At 32.2% G+C, this 21,941-nt stretch overlaps 3 protein-coding genes across 3 annotated transcripts; 1 reads left to right on the top strand and 2 right to left on the bottom strand.

Annotated features, from left to right (window-relative positions):
- The first annotated feature begins 5,622 nt into the window (after positions 1–5,622).
- On the top strand, positions 5,623–9,850 carry LOC120090986 (transcription factor EMB1444-like). The gene is made up of 10 exons (XM_039048733.1): positions 5,623–6,410; positions 6,502–6,708; positions 7,082–7,175; positions 7,259–7,300; positions 7,498–7,557; positions 7,748–8,863; positions 8,961–9,062; positions 9,161–9,313; positions 9,401–9,526; positions 9,600–9,850. Exons 1-10 carry the CDS (start codon positions 6,307–6,309, stop codon positions 9,687–9,689), a joined length of 2,094 nt encoding a protein of 697 aa, XP_038904661.1. The 5' UTR covers positions 5,623–6,306; the 3' UTR covers positions 9,690–9,850.
- Positions 9,851–9,925: 75 nt separating this feature from the next.
- Positions 9,926–11,272, bottom strand: LOC120090987 (tropinone reductase homolog). The gene is made up of 5 exons (XM_039048735.1): positions 11,119–11,272; positions 10,834–11,041; positions 10,547–10,766; positions 10,355–10,467; positions 9,926–10,270 (listed from the first exon to the last, which is right to left on the bottom strand). Exons 1-5 carry the CDS (start codon positions 11,193–11,195, stop codon positions 10,079–10,081), a joined length of 810 nt encoding a protein of 269 aa, XP_038904663.1. The 5' UTR covers positions 11,196–11,272; the 3' UTR covers positions 9,926–10,078.
- Positions 11,273–19,290: 8,018 nt separating this feature from the next.
- LOC120091235 (tropinone reductase homolog) lies at positions 19,291–20,645 on the bottom strand. Its single transcript, XM_039049174.1, has 4 exons — positions 20,470–20,645; positions 20,174–20,381; positions 19,870–20,086; positions 19,291–19,795 (listed from the first exon to the last, which is right to left on the bottom strand). Exons 1-4 carry the CDS (start codon positions 20,541–20,543, stop codon positions 19,515–19,517), a joined length of 780 nt encoding a protein of 259 aa, XP_038905102.1. The 5' UTR covers positions 20,544–20,645; the 3' UTR covers positions 19,291–19,514.
- Positions 20,646–21,941: the final 1,296 nt, after the last annotated feature.

The following is a 21,941-nucleotide window of genomic DNA, read 5'->3' as shown; positions in this document are numbered from 1 at the left end:
TGACAAATATTTTAAGGGACAACTACCACAACCACAACAACCCTAAGAAATTACAGTAACACTAAAGAAACACTAAAATTTTGGTATCCATTAATAGATATTTGTAATTTCCACCAAACAACACGATTCCTAAAGAGAAATAGAGAGGAAAAAAAAGAAAGTAAAGGTGGGTTATCCAATACTATAAGAAAGTGCCCAAATATGGTGAAACAAGGGTGTAGTGGCATGTGGCTTTTACTATTGAATGATGTTATGGTATGTGGCTTAAAGTTCACTCCAACCCTTTAAGAAATCACACTCTCTCTCTTCTCTTTTCTTTTTTTCTTGTCAAATATCTCTCATTTTGATGCTTTGAATTATGTCCCTTCTGCATTCATAGCATTCTATGGTCCCCGCCGTACACTACATAAAGTAGAGCTGTCCCTTTCTTTGTGGGGTACCCTCCCCCTCCAACATTAGGGACCCCCCACCTTTCCTTTCTTCCTAAGCTTTTTTTTCCTTCCTCTTGTCCCATTGATTGGATCACTAGCTAGCCTTTTTTTTTCCTCTCGTTTTGGTCCATACGTGTGTCCAATTCATGTTAGATTGCCTACCCCTATTAACGTGTATTTGTTACGAGGAATTGGTAAGTCATTCTATTAAAAAATATCAATTTTATAACTTATCAACTCCTTATATTATAGATTCAAAACTTTAAAACTCAACACTATTTGAATATCCTTTTAGAGGAACAATAAGAGAGTATTTGAGTATGATTTTAAAATGGTTAAAATCATATTTTTTATATTAATTTTATTCATTTGAAATTGATTTTGATTATATGAAATTCACATTTAAAAGAATAAAACTAAACATTAAATTAATTTTTAAAAAGATTAAAGATAAATTTGAATATGATTTGAACCTTATGAAAACAATTTTAACGTTTTCAAAATAATATTTAAATATGTCCTAAATAAAAGCATTGTCGTGTGCTGTGAGGCTGAACATATTATTGGTTTAAAATAAATATAGTATTTTGCTAAGAGTTTATTTTTCTTTTTCTTTTAGTACGCCAAGAGCATTGTGTTATTGTGAATGGATCTTTGATTTTAAAATTATTCCCAAGTAAATTCAATAAATTATATAGCTTAATTGAATACGTGTGTATGTATTTTAAAAAACTTACCATTAAGTTTCTTTTTTTTTTCCCTATAAAAATGATAGCATATCATTAAGTTTTTTTTTTTCAGGACAGACCTTCTACCCAAAATAAGCCACATTTTCCAATTAAAACCAAACCCTACGATCCACTTCCACGTCAAGCACTTCAAATTAGTTTTTACTTATTTATTTATTTTAAAATTTTTAAATTGTTTTTAAATATAAAAGAATGAATTAAAATATTTATAAATCATAACAAAATTTTAAAACTATCAATAATAGATATTGATAGACGTCTATCACTGTCTATCAATGACATTGTTAGACATTGATAGAAGTCTATTAGTATCTATCAATATCTATCATTCATAGTTCTGAAATTTTGCTATATTTTGTAAATATATTTTTTAGGCCAACTTAAAAAAATTTCAAGTTAGTTGGATTGACAATTAAGTTGCGTTGGGTTGTTGGATTATAATTTATTTTTCTTTTCAATTACAAATATATAAATTTATTTACGACACATGATTAATAATTAAAATCTCATAAAATTCAAATGTTAATGACTAAATATCTATGATATTTATTACAGAATTTAAACTAAAACAAATATTATTACAATTTTAAAAGAAAAATATTAAAATTCACAAACTAATCAATATAAAGTAATAAAACTTTAAATAAAGTGGGTTCGGTGAACCCAAATTTTTCTTTAGCCAATCCGTATCCCAATCTAACCTAACTCAAGAACAAAATCAACTGACCCAATTCTTATATTCTAAATTGGATAGTCAAAATTATTCGAATTGTTGAGTTATTTGAACACCGTAACCTAATGAAGGTTTAATTACTATTTTGTTTAAGCAGCAATGGGTGTCAATAAAATAATTAAAAGAGAGAAAGAAAAAAAAACATTCGTGCTATTGGTTGATAGATGATAAGACTTACTTTGTGGTTCCAATTTCTCCATCAGTTGCTTTCTTTTGCTTTCTTTGCATTTTATTAATAACTAATGTTGCAATTTAACACTACGTGGACATTAAATTTGTCAACTTTTTTCTTTTTAAATTTAAATTGTCAACTTGATCTCCTTATTAAAATTGTACTGTAGTTCTCATTTTGCCCCTTTTATTTCTTTTAAACCATTTTTAATACTGTAGATTACATTGAAATTTGAAATCAATTTCTTTATATAAATACCATAACAAAATAAGTCATCTGTTATAAGCAAACCGCTTAACTAGAAGATTATCCTCATAAAAAATAAATTTTTTCTTTTCTTTTCAAAATACAGTAAGTAGAAGAATTCGAATCAACTACCTTTTGAAAGATTCATGTTGCCAAAAATTGTTTCGTTGAACAAAATGAATTAATTTCACTTCTTATTTAGGTCTATAGTAGTTTAAAAAATAAAAGTAAAAGTTTAATGTATAATATTTATTAAAAAAAAAAAAAGAAAAAGAAAAAAGAGGTGGTGGATGGGGGTCCACCTGTAACACAATAATGATAGTGTTTAAATCAGGACTTTGAGTATGTGGGAAAATGATAGAATGTGTAGAATATTCCTTTAATTGGAAAAATCATAATTCCACAAGATAAGTTTTAATTTAATGGGAAAAAAGTTGTAAAATTCAATGAATCCAAGGATGCCGCATCACTCCATTTCGAATCTCTAATTTTATGACTTTTTTTTTTGTTCAGATATTCAATTAAAATGACTCTTCAAAAGTCGTGGTGCCACCCACATGTGTTTATAATATATGCTGTCAATTGTTATCTAACACTATTTTTAAAAATAAAATCAAATCAAACAACAATATTTATCAAAATATAGAAACTTCACTACACAACAATAAAACATTTTCAAACAAGTTTAACCAGAGCTACAATTTAAAGGATTACTTTTAAACCAAAAAAAAAATTAGTCAATTTATTTATAAATATAATAAAATATCATTATTAATTAGTGATATTATTCCTGATAAAAGTCTATCGCGATTTATCGTTCAATGATAACAATTTATTGCAGTCTATCACGAATAAACAATGATATTTTATTATACTTAAAAGAAATTTCATAAGCTTTACCATTTAAAATAATTACCCCAATTTAAATCCATGTATATACATTTTTAAGCTGCAAATCAATATTTGATTTTAATTTACTTTAGCCAAAATATCATTTTTTTTCTATGATTTTGAACTCTTTTTTTTCTAATACAATTTCAACGCGTTCTATATTTTAATAAAACGAGCAAATATCAATTTATACCTCTAAATTTTTGAATTGTATCAATTTAAACATTAACCTTTAGGGATTGTATCAATAACTTCGAGATTTATATCAATTTAAGTCTCAAACTAATAATTATATCAATTTACCTGAATTTTCATAAGTGTATTAATTTAAACCTCGAACTTTCATAATTGTATCGACTTAAATCCTGAATATTCATAAGTGTATCCAAATAAAACATAATTGAGGGATTAAATTGAATATACTTACAAATATTTAAAGTTTGAATTGATATAGTTATGAAAAATTTAGGATTTAAATTGATACAATCCAAAAAAATTAAAGTCTAAATTGATATAATTATTAATTTATGATCTAAATGGATACAATACTCAAGAATATAAATTGATATTTGTCCTATAAATTATGTTGGTGTCATTACGTAATTTAATTTAGTGAAATGACGTAGAGATAGTTAGGTGAAGTCGGCAAGGAAAAGCTATTTGCTACTATGTTTTATACTTTTTTTTTAAATTGAAAATATTATCTTATAAAAAATAATGGGTATATACATGATGCAAACCAATAATAATTTGAATATACTCAAAAACAGAAATAATAATAATTTGAATATACTCAAAAACAGAAATAATAACAATTTGAAATGTAGACTTCTTCTTTATCAAATGTTTATTTAATTATGGTCTTAAAGAGCTCTCATTCAAAGCCTATCGACTTTTTTTTTTTTGGGAAACAATTGATTTTAGTTTTAAAATTAAACTAATATTTCAAAATTATGTTTCAATAATATCTGGAAACAAATAAAGAAAATGAATAACATAACCTACTTTTTGGAGAACATACACTATAAAAAAAATTGTTATTGTTGGTCATATAATTTTATAATCATAAAATTTTATTCGTGAATCCAACAATTAAAACTGGAAGTTTTATATATGATAATATTGAGTAATAAAGAAAATCTCAAAAGTCTTGATGGCTTTGTTTGATTTTAAAAAGTTGTTGAGAGTCTAAAGAAAGTATGATTAAGTATTTGATTAGTTGAATTATTGGAAGATTTTGATGAATGGAAGATATTCATGTTGATAATAAAGATGACTCAATACATCCAAAATAAAGCAATCAATCTATCTTTTATATTTTCAAGAATTATGATTCTAGAAAGCCATTAGCCCATTATATACCTAAAAAATAAATCCTTCAATATTTTAGCCATGTGGTTTAATTGATTGTATAAATGTGTCGATAAAGATCTCAATTTCCAATCTTATGAAAACGAGTATTTTTTTTAATAATTTAGACCTTATTTGATAATTATTTTATTATTTTATTTTTTTTTTTAAAAAAAATAAGCCTATGAAGACTACTTTAACCTCCATATGATTTAAAAAATTAAGTAAAATTTTGAAAACTAAAAAAAGTTGCTTTCGAAAATGTTGTTTTTGCTTTTTGAATTTGGTTAAGAATTCAACCTTTATGCAAAGATACAAATAAATAAAATGATTACCAAATAAAACCTTAACTATCTTTATATTCCTTTATAAAAGTATTATATTGTTTCACATAAAAGGATAAATTTTATACAAATTTTAATTACTATTATTTTTTTTCTATTTTTATTAAATTTTAATATTGAACTGAAAAAGGAGTAAAAATCAATTACGGATAAGTTAAAAGCTTAATTTTGTTGTACCATTTGGATTATGATACATACCAAATAATGTGATAATTTAAAAACATATCAAAATATTGTGGTTAGTGGGTCGGTTTCATTGTGGTTCATTTTCTATTGAAACGATTTATTACAGGTGAAGTTATCCATTGCATTGTAAATGAGAATCACGAAAAGGATAGGTTTTAAATTTTATGGGTACCTACACTTCTTCTGAAATTAAATACTACTTTTTTTTTAAATAAAATAAATTATGATGTAGCTCTTATTTTTTTTTTTTATGTTATTGGAAAATTATCATTTATTTAATCAAATACGAAACTAATCTTCACTTCAACAAATATATTTATATCTCAACATTCATAAACATAAATTGAGAAATATAGAATAATAATAATAATAATCAGAGTACATCCGAACTCAAGAAGTTACAAAAAAAAAAAAAGTAAAAATGAATAAAACAAAAAGAAAAAAGAAAAAAGAAAAAAAGAAAATTAGAAACCGGATTGAAAGAGGGGGGAGGAGGTGACCGGCGACCGATGGCGGAGGTTGGGTATATAAAAGGTGATTGCGCGTGAATTGGAAAAAGGCCAATTTGGCGCTTGGCAATCGGCCGCTCCATTTTTGTCATTCCGTCTCTTTTCTAATTTTCTCTGCACAAACAAAGAAAGAGACAGGCCATGGAATCAACCGAGTTTGAAGTCTCTCCAATTGTCTGATTCTCAACCCTGAACTTTCATCAATCTCGGTAACTCTCTCCCTTTCTCCTCTTGATTCGTTTCCCAAAAAACGGGAGCCCCATAAACTACTCAATTCTTCTTTATCTCAACCTTACTCAAAACCCCATTGTTTTGTTTTACTGAAACTACCGCAATTCTTTTCGCAACCAATTATCTGATAGGATCTGCTTCATTTTCCTTTTCATTTCTCATGGAGACTGAATTCCCAATTGTCAATGAAACTCTGCCCTTTCCTGCTTCTTGTTGAATTTAACTGTACTATATAGTGGTAGAGTAGAAGACAGGGGGGCGGGGGGTTTTCTTCAGCGATGGGATTATGGCTGTTAGCTTCAACTGGGCCACCAATTAAGCGACGAGCCGGTCTAAGAATAAAACAGGCGGGTCGGGGTTCTTATAGCGGCAGCTAGTGAAGCCCTTTGTTTTTCTCGTTGATTAATCTATATTTCGTTACTTTCGAATTTGCTCTGCTTATTTGTAAAGCGCTCAAGCGAAGAATGGAGATTTCGTCTTCGTCTCTCAACAACCTCTTGAAAAGTCTCTGCACCCATTCACAATGGATTTATGCTGTCTTTTGGAAAATTAAGTATCAAACTCCACCGTAAGTTTCTTGATATATCTATATGATTAATTGTTTATGGCTCAATTCCTTAAGCACTATGGTTAATTTTAAAACCTTGGATTATTTTCAGGATATTGACTTGGGAAGATGGGTATTGCAATTATTCAAAATTGGAAAAACATATGGGAAGCATGACAGAGTATGGAATGATTAAAGACAATGATGAACATGTTACTTCGTACTATGGAACAAATATTTATAACGGTGATTCTGGAAGTTGTTCTGTTGAACTAGCAGTGGCTGATATGTTTTGCCTTCAATATGCGCTGGGAGAAGGGTAAAGTCTTATTTATTGTCATTTTCTTACGTCTTTTGTGTTTCTACTTTTTCCAACAAAATTGATATGTCTGAAACTTAGCAAATATTTGCTTTTCTTGCTAATTTTGGTTTTTGTGTGGAATTTTTCCTTGCTGAATCTTAAAATGAAGGTTTTGAGGACTTGGCTGATTTCTTTATTGCCATGGTAATCATCTTATGCTACCATGGACTTTTGTTTGCAGTTGTGGGTCCATTACCATCGGTCCTTGCAACCTTCATATTTCTTAGAATTATTTTAGTGAGTTAACAATGCTTAAGAATAAGATACTACTGTTCTTTCAAATAATTTAGTCTATGTGCCTAATTTTTATCTTATACAAACTTCACACCAGGACTGTGGGAAGCGTGGCAAGTTCTGGAAATCATAGTTGGGTTTTCCTTGAAAATATTTTTACTAGCAATTCATCCACTCCTTCTATTTATGAGGTATGTGTGAATTTCACTTTCTTTGCTATATGAGGAGGATCCAAAAATGGGGCATAACATAATTTAATGTGTCGATGCTGCAGGGTCCTACTGAATGGCTGATTCAATATGCATCTGGTATCAAGGTAGTATAATTTTTGTGCCACCTCATGTTCTTACCTCTAGGTGCATTTGACAATTTATAATTTTACCAAACATTGTTGAGAATAAAAAATACAAGTGCTCTAGCTTGCATATCCGTGCTTGCACATCTCGATAGTTCTCTATTTGTGTAAAGCACATGTTATTGCTTTCAACTAAAAGATCAAGTATTCATTTGCAGACTATTTTATTGGTGCCCATTCTTCCTTTTGGAGTGTTGCAGCTTGGCTCATTGCAAATGGTGTGTATTTTCTGAACTTTGGTGTGTGTGTCAAAAGTTCTATTCTTTTAAATGTTAAGTCTATTGGTTGTTTAAAGCTCCTCGGGGGTAATACTTTGAGAAACAATAATTTGATTCCTCCCCACTTAATTGAATTGCTCTATAACTATTCATCTCATACTCGGCTTTCCTGTGTCCTATTGAATCTCAGGTTACCGAAAATCTCTCGGTGGTTGCTTATATCAAAGACAGATTCAATGTCATTAACTTTGTTGCTGGAGATGCCTGTGCATCACTTGTACCCAGTCCCTTTGAGAGCTTGGATGAGCAAACAAACTTTACCACTTATATGCTGGAAGCTGAAAATCATGAGGTTATTCATGATATTAAGCCACCAATGTCAAATTTAAATCAGTTTGTAACCATTCAAGATGTGATGACTGCATCTAGAAGATTTAGGCCCGAAACTCCTCACTGTGAAAAGGAACATAAGGGTGATATGCAAGGGACTAATATGGAAGAAGCATTCGCTTCACTTTATCAATCTATTAGTGCTAGTGAAGTGGAATTTTCCGATTGTATTTCTCTGGAATCCCTGCTTCCTCCTTGCAGTCAGTTGAGAAACCATGAGACTGGATTGTTTGAGATTAACCCCCACATTGTTCACTCTTATTCTGTGGACAATGTAGTTGGACAACAATCTGGACATAATCTTGTGACTGGGAAAGAATATGGCACTGCAGACAATTTCTTTAGTTTTCCTGATGACTGTGAACTACGGAAAGCACTTGGACCAGTATTTCTTGCACAGAAACATACTGATGTGTTAGCGTATGATCCATCTAGCTCAATCAAAGACACAACATCAAGTATGTTGTGCAGTCGAGATTTCAAGGAAGGTGATATCGAGTATCTCCTCGAAGCATTGATAACTGCAGATGATAATTCAGATGATACCTTTTCTAATAACACAATCAATGCCAGGATTCCCCCCTTGGTAGCAAAATTGAGTCTTTCTACCAAAACATGTCAATCTGAATCAAGTGCAATAATAGTGGATGATCCAGCCCCTTGGATCATTCCTGAATCCAAAATGACTGCAACAGGCAGGAAAAATTTAACTAGTTCGTTGACATCAAATTCTCTAGTTGTTAACGAGCGGGAAGAACAAGATTGTGACATCGCTCAATATAGGAAAGGGATGAAACGTTCCAATTCGAGCCGTCAGATCAAAGTTACGTCTAGTACAAGACAGAGACCGAGGGATAGACAATTGATCCAGGATCGTATCAAAGAGTTACGGCAAATTGTCCCAAATGGTGGTAAAGTAGGTGTCTCGAGAACTGTTGCGGTGTGTCAATTTGAGTTTCATTTGCTTGGTTTCCTTCTTAGTAAGTTTGCTTTTTTTGTCTAATGGTAAACAGTGTAGCATTGACGGTCTCTTAGAGAAAACCATAAAGCACATGCTATACTTACAACGAGTAACTGACCAAGCCGAGAAACTAAAGCTACTAGCCCAACAAGAGGTATAATAAAAGGATTGTGCTCTACATCAAAATAAATGCCTTCTAGCGTTAGAATTTAGTAAATTAGTGCCCTAAAATGCTTTCAAATGCTTTTATAGGATTTTGATTCTGACAATTGCACTGATCTTGAAAATGAGGAGTTTCAACCAAATGGGACTAGTTGGACCTGGGCGTTTGATATTGGGAGTGAGCACCAAGTTTGCCCCATAGTCGTAGAGGATCTAGAATACCAGGGACACATGCTTATAAAGGTTTTTGTTGATTTCTTTTTAAATGTTTTTTTCTCAGAAACTGGAAGCTTGTGTTTCAATAATGTATTCAATTTCAACATCCTGTAGATACTATGCAATGACATGGGATTGTTCTTAGAGATCACTCAAATAATCCGAAATTTGGAATTAACGATATTGAAGGGTGTGATTGAACGCCATTCAAACAAATCATGGGCTTATTTCATCGTCGAGGTATGCAGTGTATATGTCTAGTTCTATCCAAATTGGTATATCAAATTGAAAAATTATGTTAACTTCTTCACAGGCTCCAAGGGGATTTCATAGATTGGATGTTTTCTGGCCATTAATGCATCTTCTCCAGCGCAAAAGACATCCTATTTCATGTAGGATCTGAACTACATCCTCCATGTCAAAGCTGAACTTCTGTTGTTCACTAATATTTTCTTGTCAAGCAGAAATTTGATCAAAATGAAAAGACTCGAAACATGAACGCCTACATGTATCACTACTGATGTATATACTTCAATATTACACATAAAATTTTCACCTTTATGACATTTTTTTCTTTGCTAATTGAATTGTTGAGGCTTTTCTCATCCATAGCTTAGGACCAACGGGTCACACAACAGGTGTACGATTACATTTTCTGTAAGCAAAAAGGCTCGAGAAATATAGGTTTGGAATTAAAGCTATAGATATGCTACAATTACAAAGACAAAAATGGAAGGAAATACGGAGTAGAAGACGAAAATGAGATTTGAAAAGCAATAATTTAGTTTAGTTTCAGAGATCGGAGATGGGGTAAGCCTTGACAGTGTGGCCACCATCAATAACAAAAAGTTGTCCAGTAATATATGACGCAGCTGGAAGACAAAGAAATGCAACCATTGACGAAACTTCATGTGGTTCCCCAGCGCGTTTAAGAGGTGTTACTGACAATAGTTGTTCCATCGATTTTACATATATTGGATCATCCTGCAAAATAATAATAATAATAAACTTGTAGATATATATATGAATTAATTTGAAAGAGACGTTGATAATGAATAAAATTTGTACATTGGGAGGCTCCACAAAGCGAGTTCTGATGATCCATGGAGCCACTGCGTTTACACGGATGTTATCTTTCGCCCACTCGCATGCCAAGTTCTTTGTCATTTGATTTATGGCAGCTTCATCAACAAATCCGTTTATAAAACACACCCCTCATTCAAAATAAGATCCGTAATGGTGAAGAAATTTGTGGGTTACCTTTAGAGGCAGCATATGGTGTAGAATAAGGAAGGGCCATCAATCCTGAAACAGAGGATATGAACACAATGTTTCCATTACCAGAAGCTTTCAGCAATGGATATGCAAGTTGGCTAGAATGGAACGATGCCTCAAAATTTGTATTCATTACACTCCAAATCTCTTCCTCTGTTACTTCTGCCGCCGTCTTCAACTCCGACGTTGTCCCAGCATTATTCACCTAATTCAAATAATCAATCAAAAATCAAATTAAAATCTATAATTTTCAGTTTGTTGTTGTTAATTACCAGAATGTTGAGGCTGCCATTGAACAGAGACGACACTGTTTCCATCAGCTTCTTCCTCTGTTCTCTGCTTTGCACATCGCATACAGAGCCACTCACTTTCAAACCCATTTCTTCCCATTCTTTTAAACATTTGTCCAAATTTTCCTGGCTTCGGCAGCATGTGTGAACGGTGGCCCCAAATTCTGCAAGTTCTTCCACCGTGGCTCGCCTGACCGAGGAAATGACATTGCAGGAGGAGTTTGATCTTAAAAAGAAAAGAAAGTAGAAATTGAAAACTAGGAGTACCCGATACCGCGGCTGCCGCCGGTGACGAGAGCGGTCATCCCCTTGAGAGACCATCTTTGGTTTCTGTTGTTGGCCATGGCTGCTGCTTGGTTTGGGTTTCGACTTTCGATTTGATTAATTTAAGATGTACTACATATTAATATGAAATACGGAAAAAAACTACATTTTTTTTTTTTGTCGCGGATATTGGATCTAGTTTTTATTTAATCACTAAATTCAAAATATTACATTTTTTTTAAACTTTAACTTTAACTTCAATTTAGTTTAGAGTTTCAAAATTATCATTTTACCTTTTCTTTTTTTTCAATTTCAGGTTTGGATTTCAATATTTACCTTTTAAAATTTTTAACCTTTATTTTTATTGGATATCCACTTCTAGTTATTGACTTATGTTTTGTTAATTAAATTTAAATAATTATAAAGCAAAATTTTAAATTTAATTTCAATAATGATGAAAAATAGTGAAACTTAATTAATTATAATTCTTATAAATTATATCAACATTGAAGATAAAGAATAAATATTTAGTTAAAAATCAAAGTTAAAAGTGTAAATATTAAAGTTAAGTTATAACATTAGAAATTTAGAAGCCTAAGACAAAATTGAAAGCGAACTCAAACTTGACAATTAAGATTCTTTATCAGTTCGTCTTTTTGTTTTTTGTTTTTAAAATAAAACTTATTTTCTCACTAATTCTTACATTGATCTGCATATTTATAGACCTAATTTTTAAAAATTAAAGTATAAAACCAAACGGTTACCATATTATTCCTAAATTTATAAAATTAGAAAATTTATGAACTAAATACACACTTTATTCTATAATTAGGGAGAAAAAAGAATTTTTCGGTAAAAGTAATTAGTACAGTAAAGATTAATTACAAATCTTAACAAGATGTGGAGTTGTAAGTTAGTGACCCACCACGTGATTCATGCATCCAGTTTTAATACATCAACCTAGGATACCATTTCAATTCACAAACACAAAAGGCAACATTGTCACACTAGGAAGCAACCCACGTCCGAAAAAATGGAGAAAAAGTAAGTAAAATACAAAAACATTGAAAAATTGACAAAAATGACAAAAATGACATTTTTTCAAGTTTTTATTTTGATTTTTGGATCCTTTTTAAAAAATATTTTTTTTGACTCCACAATTTTGAAAATAATAAAAATTACCCTAATACCCTTCACAATTCAAAACTCACTCAAACCCTCCAAACCCTAACTTTTCTTTTCCATTTTCACTCTCCTCCATTTCAAAAACTCAATCACACTCCATTTCACTCTTCCCATTCTACATTTCCTTGTCATTCTCCTTTTCATTAAAGATCATTGGGATTTTCATTTTGTTTCACTCAATGTGTTAGTTTATGTTAGGTGTTCTTGTGTGAATATTTGAAATCTATGTTAGATCTATGTTGAATCTTATTTTTTTTTTTTCCTAAAAACATCATGTTCGGCATTTTCTGAATAAGTTTGAGCCTAAAATGCGTTTCCGGAAATCGGTCTTATCCGGCCGGACTTCATAACATTGTGACCGGGTGGGCAAGTTTGAGGTTGCTTGAGGATAGGTTTGGGGAAGGGGGATTGTGCCCCGTGGTAGAACAGTCGGGCGGTAAGTGATTTCGACTGGGTATGGGCGGGAAAGACTGGGTATGGGTGGGAAAGATAGGAAAGGACGAAGGGGAAGGGGGCAAAACCGGGTAGGAGTAGGTGGCGCCCGGTCTCAGCCGGCCGGGTATTGGACTGTGTAGGGGGAGGGCACCATGTAGAAAGGGGGCGTACAGAGAGGGGGGCAAGTATGGGACTAAACGATCGCTTAGTAGTACTAAACGATCGCTGAGCTATGATCGATGGGAACGTGAAGGTACTGGGTAGAGAGGGGGCACGCAGAGAGGGGGCGGGTATGGGACTAAACGATTGTTTAGTAGTACTAAATGATCGCTTAGTAATACTAAACCGATGGGAGCAGGAGGGCACCGGGTAGAGAGGGGCGTGCAGAGAGGGTGTGGGTATGGGACTAAACGATCGCTTAGTATCATCGCCTAGTACTAAACGATTACTTAGCTATGATCGATGGGAACTAAACGATACACTGGATTTTCTAAACGATGGTACTACACGATCGCGTTAAGCGATGCAATGAACTGCTACGCGATAGAATTGAGTAATCGATTAGATGTAGACCTAAGCGATCGTGGTGTGGGAACTAAACGATACGTTGGATTTTATAAATGATGGCACTACAGATCGCTTAACTATGACGCGTGCTAAGCGATGCGATGAAGTGCTACGCGATAGAACTGAGCGATCGTTTAGATGTAGACCTAAGTGATCGTGGCGTGGGAACTAAACGATACGTTGGATTTTCTAAACGATGGCACTACACAATCGCTCGCGTAGAAGGGGGCAAGCCGTGGGGGGTGCTTCTAGAATTTGGCCTGGCCCGGCCTGGTCAGGTATTGGACTAGGTAGGGTATTCTGTTTTTTTATTTATTTATATTTATATATAATTTTTTATTTTTTTTAAGTATGCATTGATGATCATGATGTTTTGTCTTCTAATTTATCCATTTCATGAAAAATATAGGTTATAATGGAACTAGATATGAAGGTACACTCTAATGACCATTTTCCTGCGACCCTTTCATGTTGTTCCCACATAGGAAAGACTATCCATAAAATTAAGAAAAAACTATCTTCGACACAATTAGCCATGTTTAGACAAACATGTTTTGGTCCTCTCCTTGACACAAATATCATATTCAATGGACCACTAATTCATTATATTTTTCTTTGGGAGGTAGAGGAACCTAGGAAAGATGTGATTAGCTTTGATCTTATGGGGAATAAAGTATCCTTCAGTCAAGCAGAATTTAACCTTATCACAGGACTAAACACATCAAATAGAGATGTGAGGGGAGAAAATTCTTTTGTTAGACTTAGAGCCAAGTATCTGAATGACAATGAGGGCATGAAGGCATATGAGTTGGACTCTTTTTTCCAACTCTTGAGTTTGAAAATGATTTTGATGCAGTGAAAATTGCATTGTTTTATTTTATTGAGTTTGCTATGATGGATAGAGAGAGGAAAAAGTAAATGGATTTTGAAAATTTAGCATAGACGATTGGAATAGATTTTGTAACGAGGATTGGAGCAAGAAATTTTTTGTCAATACAATTAAACGATTCAAACACGGGCTGAAAGATAGAGCACTGGCTTATAAAGGCAATACAGATGGAAAACAACAGACGTATAGTCTTTACGGATTTTCCTATGCTTTTCAGGTAACTTAATTTGTTTGAATTACACTTACATTTGTTTGAATATTCATAAAAATACACCACTGATATACACTTACATTTTATATAGGTATGAGCATATGAAACGGTTTCATCATTATTTGGACGCATTGCAAATAGATTGAATGAAAATGCGATACCACATATTTTGAGATGGTCGTGCTCACATTCTCCTCCATATGGAGTGATTAGAGAAGAAGTCTTTGGGTCAGATGCAGTATATTTCTTCTTAATTTTTTTGGGTTAGAATTATCTTGATACTTATAGCTTCTTAGTTTATTTAGTCATGATTACAATGTTTTGTAGGTGAGAATTACATTGGAACTCGTTCCTTCTAAGGAAGAGATTCAGTTTATGAATCGTGTTATGGAGCCACCCATCCCTCCACTTGCACCAATTGCACCACCTGCACCACTTGAACCGGATTGCACCTTGAGAAAACCGGTCACTTAGCTCCATCGTTTAGAAAATACAACGTATCGTTTAGTTCCCACGCCACGATCGCTTAGGTCTACATCTAAATGATCACTCAGTTGTATCGCGTATGGTAGGGTTACCATTATCCTTTTTGCAATGACGAATCTTGTATGTGTTCCGAAGAAAAGTTGTTCATTTTTGGGTCTCGAAGGGGTGTGGAAACACATAAAAACTCTGGAATGGAAATGGAAAAGAGATGTAACTCCAGTTCCTTCGGAAATGGTAAGATCTTTGGCACAAGAAGAAGGGGTTGATCCATATCATCTTGACTGGGTTCTGATTTCTCTATTTTTTTTAATAATACCGAGTTGGGTTCTTTTCCTACCCGTATCGAATAGAACATGACCACCTTCATCGCATCGCTTAGTGCGCGTTGTAGTTAAGCGATCTTGTAGTGCCATTGTTTAGAAAATCCAACGTATCGTTTAGTTCCCATGCCACGATCGCTTAAGTTTATATCTAAATGGTCGCTCAATTCTATCGCGTAGCACTTCATCGCATCGCTTAACGCGATCGTGTAGTTTCATCGTTTAGAAAATCCAACGTATCGTTTAGTTCCCATCGATCATAGCTAAGCGATCGTTTAGTCCCATACCCGCCCCCTCTTTGTGTGCCCCCTCTCTACCAGGTGCTCTTCCGTTCCCATCGTTAAGTGATCGTTTAGTCCCATACTCGCCCCCTCTCTACCCGATGCCCTCTCGTTCCCATCGATCATAGTTAAACGATCGTTTAGTCCCAATACCCGCTCCCTCTCTGCACGCCCCCTCTCTACCCAGTGCCTTCCCCATACCCAGTCCCAATAATCGCTCAGCTTCAGTGAATATTCGTCTAACGTTTCTTCACATTGCTATAATCGCTCAGCTTCGGTGAATATTCATCTAACTTTTCTCCCCATGAAAACGATCGTCTAACTATTTTTTTCATTTTTTTTTATATAAAATATCATTCTGGAAATAATTTGATGTAGATAACTTTTTGTGGGGTTGTAAACAAATTAAATTTGGTGGAGGAATTTTTAATGTTGGAATGTGAAAAATAATTTTTTGTCAATTATTTTTGGATAAAATAATTTTTTTGAATTAATTTGGTAGGTTGGTTGTTGAAATTGAAAGTGAGAATTTAGTAAGGAACATAAGAGTAATTGTACAATCAATCTTTTTCATGCTTACATCATTTTCTTCATCAAGGGGGTCAAAAAAACTTGTTTTTCAAAAATAGGTCAAAAATACAAAATCAAACTCCAAATAGGTCATTTTTGTCAATTTTCTAAAAACATTCCAAATCAAAACTAGCAATGAACAAGTTAAAAAAAAATCGACACAAATATTAACAATACTTATCATCTTGGCCAATACGAGGAGTAAGAATTGCATACGAGGAGAGGGAGACACACGACACTTGGACTCGTTTAGTAATTATTTTATTTTTAAAAATTGAGTTTATAAAAAATTTTCTACCTCTAAATTTCTTGTTTTGTTGTCTACATTTTATTCATGTTTTAAAAAATAAACCAAAATTTCAAAATTAGAAAAGGTAGTTTTTAAAACTCATTTTTTTAAAAAAAAAAATTGGCTAAGAATTCAACTAGAATTATTAAAAAAATAAACTAAAAGAGAAAAGCCATGGTTAATTTAATGATGGGCTTAGTGTTAGACTTTTAGTTTTAGTATTTTGAAAAATTATAATAATTTAATTGTAAATTAAAGTTTATTATTCAATTTTTGTAATTAAGTCATTTTTTAAAATTTACACAACTACTTGCGTTGTGGGTAGTATTAAACTAGTCTATATAAAAGTATGAAAAAGAAAAAAACATTTTTTTAAGACAATTTTATCCTAAATTTGTTTAATATAATGCATACCTTACCTTTTTTTCTCTCCCATATTGATTTTTTTGTTTCTAATCCCACATTCAAGTCTCCCTCACTATGTTCTTTTTCTCTTTCTTATTAACTCTCTGACTCTCTCCCACTCCATTGATCTTGACATTTATGTTTGAGTATTAATTGCTTATGAAATTTTAGATATTGTTTCATAAGGTTAACAGTAAACGAGAGCGTAACTCAACTGGTACAGTATTTATACTATCAATTTTGTGGTTTAAGGTTCAATTTTTCATTCCAAATCTTCATAATTTACGAGTCTTTGACTATACTTAATGGTGAAATTTTAAAGGTCGAAGCTTTTAACCTTCCACAACTATGTAAAGGGATCTCTTCAACTTTTATTTTTTGTAAAAATAAAAAATTTCGATCAATCAAGTTTCGCTACGTTGTCACAACAAAAGTGCATTTTATTAATGGAAATTGCAATGGGAGGCAAATGTAAAATGTATAGTTGCAAGCATGTCTTTGATGTATGGAAATTTGTAGATATAGTAAAATTCTCAAATTTCATTTTTTTTTAAATTTTTTTTATTTTGTATTCCAAATTTGCCAATTTTAACAAACGTATGCTCTTGCTCATTGATTCAACCGGAAAAAGAAAGAGAGAAAGAAGGATAGTGGAGAAAAACAAAGAGAGAGAAACTGATGAAAAGATCTCATTGGCGAAGATTCACGCGACGGCAACCGGGCGTGCACCGAGGTTGCAGCTGTCAATGGAGGAAGGTGGAACATTGAGCGGCGATGGTGGATGGAAACTGATGAGAGAGAGAGATGTGAGGGGGAATGGGCGGAGAAGAAGAAATTGAGTGTTTCTTTCTTTCCTCCTCCTCCTCCTCCTCCTCCTCCTTCTAAAAAAAAAATCTAAACTTAAATATATTATATATCAACGGTAGCAATTGTATAAACCAGTGAATCATTGTAAAGTATATCAATGATATAACCTAGTGTATCATTATCAAATATATCAATAAAATATAGCAATCAAATGTAACAACATTATACAAGAGTGCATCATTATCAAGTTTATCACTAGTATATCAGTCAAGTGTATTAGTTTATCAACAATATAAACAAATGAGTGATATCTGTAATTTATCAATCAATTACATCATTTTCAAGTATATCAAGTATATCAATCAAGTGTATCGAATTTATCAACAATATAAATAAGTGCATGATTGACAAGTATATCATATATCAAGTATATCAGTTTATAAAATATATCAAGCGTATATCAGTAGTGTATCAAGTGTATCAGGTGTATCAAGTGTGTATCAGTAGTGAAAGCATCGTGACATTTTACATCTTTTACAATGTGGGTTGGACTATGTTTTTTTCATTTTTGTAAACAACAAAACATGTAGGCTATGTGCCTAATTAATGTATTTTGTTTTGCCCTTTTTGCAAGTGCCCCTTTTATTAAATTAGTGTAAATTAAAATTTGGAGACAAATAAATGACAAACTAAAAATTATCATGTGTCTCGTTAATGGTCATTTGATCACAATGATAGGCTTGTTGAATTCAATTGTGATTAAGCCTAGACCATGATCAATAAATTTGACTAGTATTCCAATTGAGTCTCAAATTATAAATTTGATCGAACCGAATAATTAAAGTCATTCGGATCTAAAATCTAACCCAAAGTAAATCCATGGTGAAAAATTAGGCCAAATAAAAAATTATACCTAGCATGGGCCCAATTCAAGTCCAATTGTTAGGCCCAAAAGATAACCAAACCCAGGGCTTTTGAAAACTCTATAAATAGAAGCATTATCTTTAATTTATCTCTCTCTAATTGTACATTTCTCTCTTCCACTTGTCCATAAATTTTCATCTCACACAATCAAATAAACTCTTAATATTAAACGATTTTGAATATAAAATATTTTATAATTTATTTCAATAATCTAATTCTGAAATGTTCGTATTATCTTAATTTATAACTTATTATGAAATACCAAATATTTTTAAATTTTTTTTTAACCATCTCCACTCCTTAACACTAAATAAAAAGATCTCTTCTAAATTGTTTTCTACAAAAACGAAATGCTTGTGTTTGCTAATATACCTCCATTTGTGCTATTTTTTTTCTTCTAAAAATAGAGTTAATATATTTAGTAAAATTTTCAATTTAATCTAATAATCTTTCAATTTAATTATTAAACACAACTATTTTTTAAAAATCAATTGGTTATCAAATGATCATAAATTTTTAAGTTTTTATTTATTTACCCTTTAAATTTTAAAGATATCTAATAAATTATTGAACATTCAATTTTTTGTATCTAATAAATCTTTCAATTTAAATAGTCTAATAAATTCATGGAATTTTCATTTTTGTATCTAATAAGTTCTTTAACAGATTAAAAAATATTAAAATTAACTGCTTTATTTGAATTTTATATCTAAAAGAATTCTCTAACTTTCAATTTTGCTTGTCTATAAATTTTAAAAATATTAAAGATATCTAGATTCAAAATTTAAAATTCAATAACAGACGGGAGACAAAATTGAATAAATGCACATACACAACTTCCAATTTTTCTTTTTCTTTTAGAAAAAAGTAAATAACACATGGAATAGGAGAATTACAATTTTTTTTTTTCTTTTTTTGAGTAAGGAGAATTACAACTTTTAGCCTCTTTGGTAGGAAGATAAATATCGAAACATAGAGGATTAAACTGTAATTTCATTAATTTCCCAATTATTTTTGTTATTTGATTTGCCTACCAACCACCGGCCGTGTAGCCGCCATCCACACAAATGATCTGTCCAGTCACGTAAGAAGCCGCAGGAAGGCACAAAAATGCCACCACCGAAGATATCTCCTCCGGCTCTCCGATCCGCCCCGCCGGCGTCCGCCCGATCAGCCGCCCATATTCTTCCACAACCGCCGCATCCGGTTTAGAAATTGTTGTCCTAACCCCCCACGGTGCCACTGTGTTGACACGAATGTTATCCTTTGCCCATTCACACGCCAAGTTTTTAGTGAGTTGGTTAATTGCCGCTGCAAACACAAATTACCCAAATACTTCGAGATTAATCTTTAATTACCCGGTAATTATCTATGTAAATCCATACCTTTGGATGCCGCATAGATTGAAATTCTTGGCAAAGCAGTGACTCCTGCAATGGACGACACAAACACAATACTTCCATAGCCAGATGCCTTCAAAATTGGATGCGAAATTTGGGAGAGATGATAAGAAGCCTCAAAATTTGTGCTCATCATGTAATTGTAATCCTCGCTTGTGTGCTCTGTTGCTGGTTTCAATGTTACCGTCCCGGCGTTGTTGACCTTAAAACCAACGACCCATTTTCAGAATTTCGACAATTTTCCATTTGGGTTTGTTTAAGAAATAGGAAAATTAGAGAGAGAAATTACGAGGATGTTGAGTTTTCCATCGAAGATGGAAGAAACAGTGTCAATGAGGTGCTGACGCTGAGATTTTGAAGTGAGATCACAAACAGAGGCAGTGACTTTGAAGCCTTTTTGTTCCCATTCTTTTAGCCTTTCGTCGAGCTCTGTTTGGTTACGGGAACAGGTGTGTACGGCCGCCCCAAGTGAAGCCAGTTCTTCAACTATGGCGTACCTAAGAAATTTTCAAAGACTCAAAAGTAAGAACATCAAAAAAGGAATGAAATGAAATTTTGGATCGATAAGATTGATTAAGGGCTGACCCAATGCCTCGGGTTCCGCCGGTGACGAGGGCGGTGAAGCCGTTGAGAGACCATCTTTGAAGTGGGGAGCTCATCTGCAATGGATTTGAATAAAGAAATGGAGAAGATAAGGGAGAATCCTTTTGGATTTCAATTCTGTTGGTAGATACCCAAAAATGAGATGGCCCACAATTTATTCTCTCTCCAATACTCTCTGCAATTCATTTATGAAAAATATTGAGATGCATCTAACTTGTATACCGTCATAATATGTAACGAGACAAATTCTTTTTTTTTTTCTTTTCAAAATTTTTATTTTGAGAAAGAATACATATCGATGAATACATAAGAGAATTACTTGGCTACACTACGTATTCACATTACTTATTAACAATGTGTCATCTATATCCACGTAAGTAAGCAGAGAAATATACAATACAAAGATAATGTATAAATACGATGACTTATATTGGACGCTGCTCTATAATTCTAAAATAGATTCAAAATATAAAAGTCAAAAGCATAAAAAAAAAATAATAATCTCAAGACTTCTGTATGTATTATATAATGTCCTCTCCTCCATAGAAATATAAATACATACACATCAAACAATATTTTATATAATTAATAATGTGCGCTGGAAGAGCATGGGACGTAATCCGTGCTCATAAAAAAAAGGGCATTTTTGGTTAAAAAAAAGAAGGAATGCGTTGACTTGCCGGCTTATACCTTTCTAGATCTCGAAATTGTATGTTTTGGGTTTGGACTTTCATTGTATATTTCCTAATGAAAGAGAGATTAGAAAAAGTCTTTAACATATATAAACAAAGATAAATTAAAAGAAAAAACACCAATAGCTTTTACGAATTATATAGGTCAAAAGAGATAAATCCTAAGCAATCATTTGCCGCCCTTCTAATTTTTTAAAATTAAAAGATTGTGTATGAAAAACTTAGAAGGTAAAGTATCAGAACTTCCTTGATTTTTTTTAATACGGATTCTTCTAACAAATATATAAAAGTTACTTGATCTTTTCATCGCTCTAAATTGTTTGATCTTTTCATTTTACTCTATTTTGACATCGAGTATTATAAGTCATTATCTTGCTAGAAATTTTTAGGAGATGCACCTACTTTTTGTGCATCCTATCATAATCAAACACAAAAAGAAAATTAAAAAAATCTAAAAAAAGAAGTAAGAAGAGATGTGATTAGATAATTGAGTGAAATGTACAAAGATAAATGTAGACTAAGATTTACATAAATATTTTTTATTTTTAGGATGGACAAAATTTTATAATATTTCAATTTTGAAACTGGAAACTCCTTTTTTGTTCACTACACCCTTCATGTTTGAATAGAACATATATTTCCAAAAAGATTATAGGGTTAAAAAGCTGTTTCTATTGAAGTTAATATTGGAATATCCTAAAAATAAAAATCTATTTCTTAAACCATTTTTTACAAACCTGTCTCTTTTTCAAATTTAACTTT

This window comes from Benincasa hispida, chromosome 11 (genome assembly GCF_009727055.1).
Source record: "Benincasa hispida cultivar B227 chromosome 11, ASM972705v1, whole genome shotgun sequence".
In the NCBI taxonomy this organism is placed as follows: Eukaryota; Viridiplantae; Streptophyta; class Magnoliopsida; order Cucurbitales; family Cucurbitaceae; genus Benincasa; species Benincasa hispida.
Note: the sequence above shows the minus strand (reverse complement) of the source record. Positions and strands in the feature narration are given on the sequence as shown.

Excerpts from the sequence above, each read along its gene's own strand:
- LOC120090986 (XM_039048733.1), top strand. The coding sequence starts at position 6,307 with ATGGAGATTTCGTCTTCGTCTCTCAACAACCTCTTGAAAAGTCTCTGC. Across the intron at positions 6,709-7,081 it reads CAATATGCGCTGGGAGAAGG|GACTGTGGGAAGCGTGGCAA; the intron begins GTAAAGTCTTAT and ends ACTTCACACCAG. Across the intron at positions 9,063-9,160 it reads AGCTACTAGCCCAACAAGAG|GATTTTGATTCTGACAATTG; the intron begins GTATAATAAAAG and ends ATGCTTTTATAG.
- LOC120090987 (XM_039048735.1), bottom strand. The coding sequence starts at position 11,195 with ATGGCCAACAACAGAAACCAAAGATGGTCTCTCAAGGGGATGACCGCT. Across the intron at positions 10,468-10,546 it reads ACCATATGCTGCCTCTAAAG|CTGCCATAAATCAAATGACA; the intron begins GTAACCCACAAA and ends TTGTTGATGAAG. Across the intron at positions 10,271-10,354 it reads GCTTTGTGGAGCCTCCCAAT|GATGATCCAATATATGTAAA; the intron begins GTACAAATTTTA and ends ATTATTTTGCAG.
- LOC120091235 (XM_039049174.1), bottom strand. The coding sequence starts at position 20,543 with ATGAGCTCCCCACTTCAAAGATGGTCTCTCAACGGCTTCACCGCCCTC. Across the intron at positions 20,087-20,173 it reads ATGGAAAACTCAACATCCTC|GTCAACAACGCCGGGACGGT; the intron begins GTAATTTCTCTC and ends GTTGGTTTTAAG. Across the intron at positions 19,796-19,869 it reads AATCTATGCGGCATCCAAAG|CGGCAATTAACCAACTCACT; the intron begins GTATGGATTTAC and ends TTGTGTTTGCAG.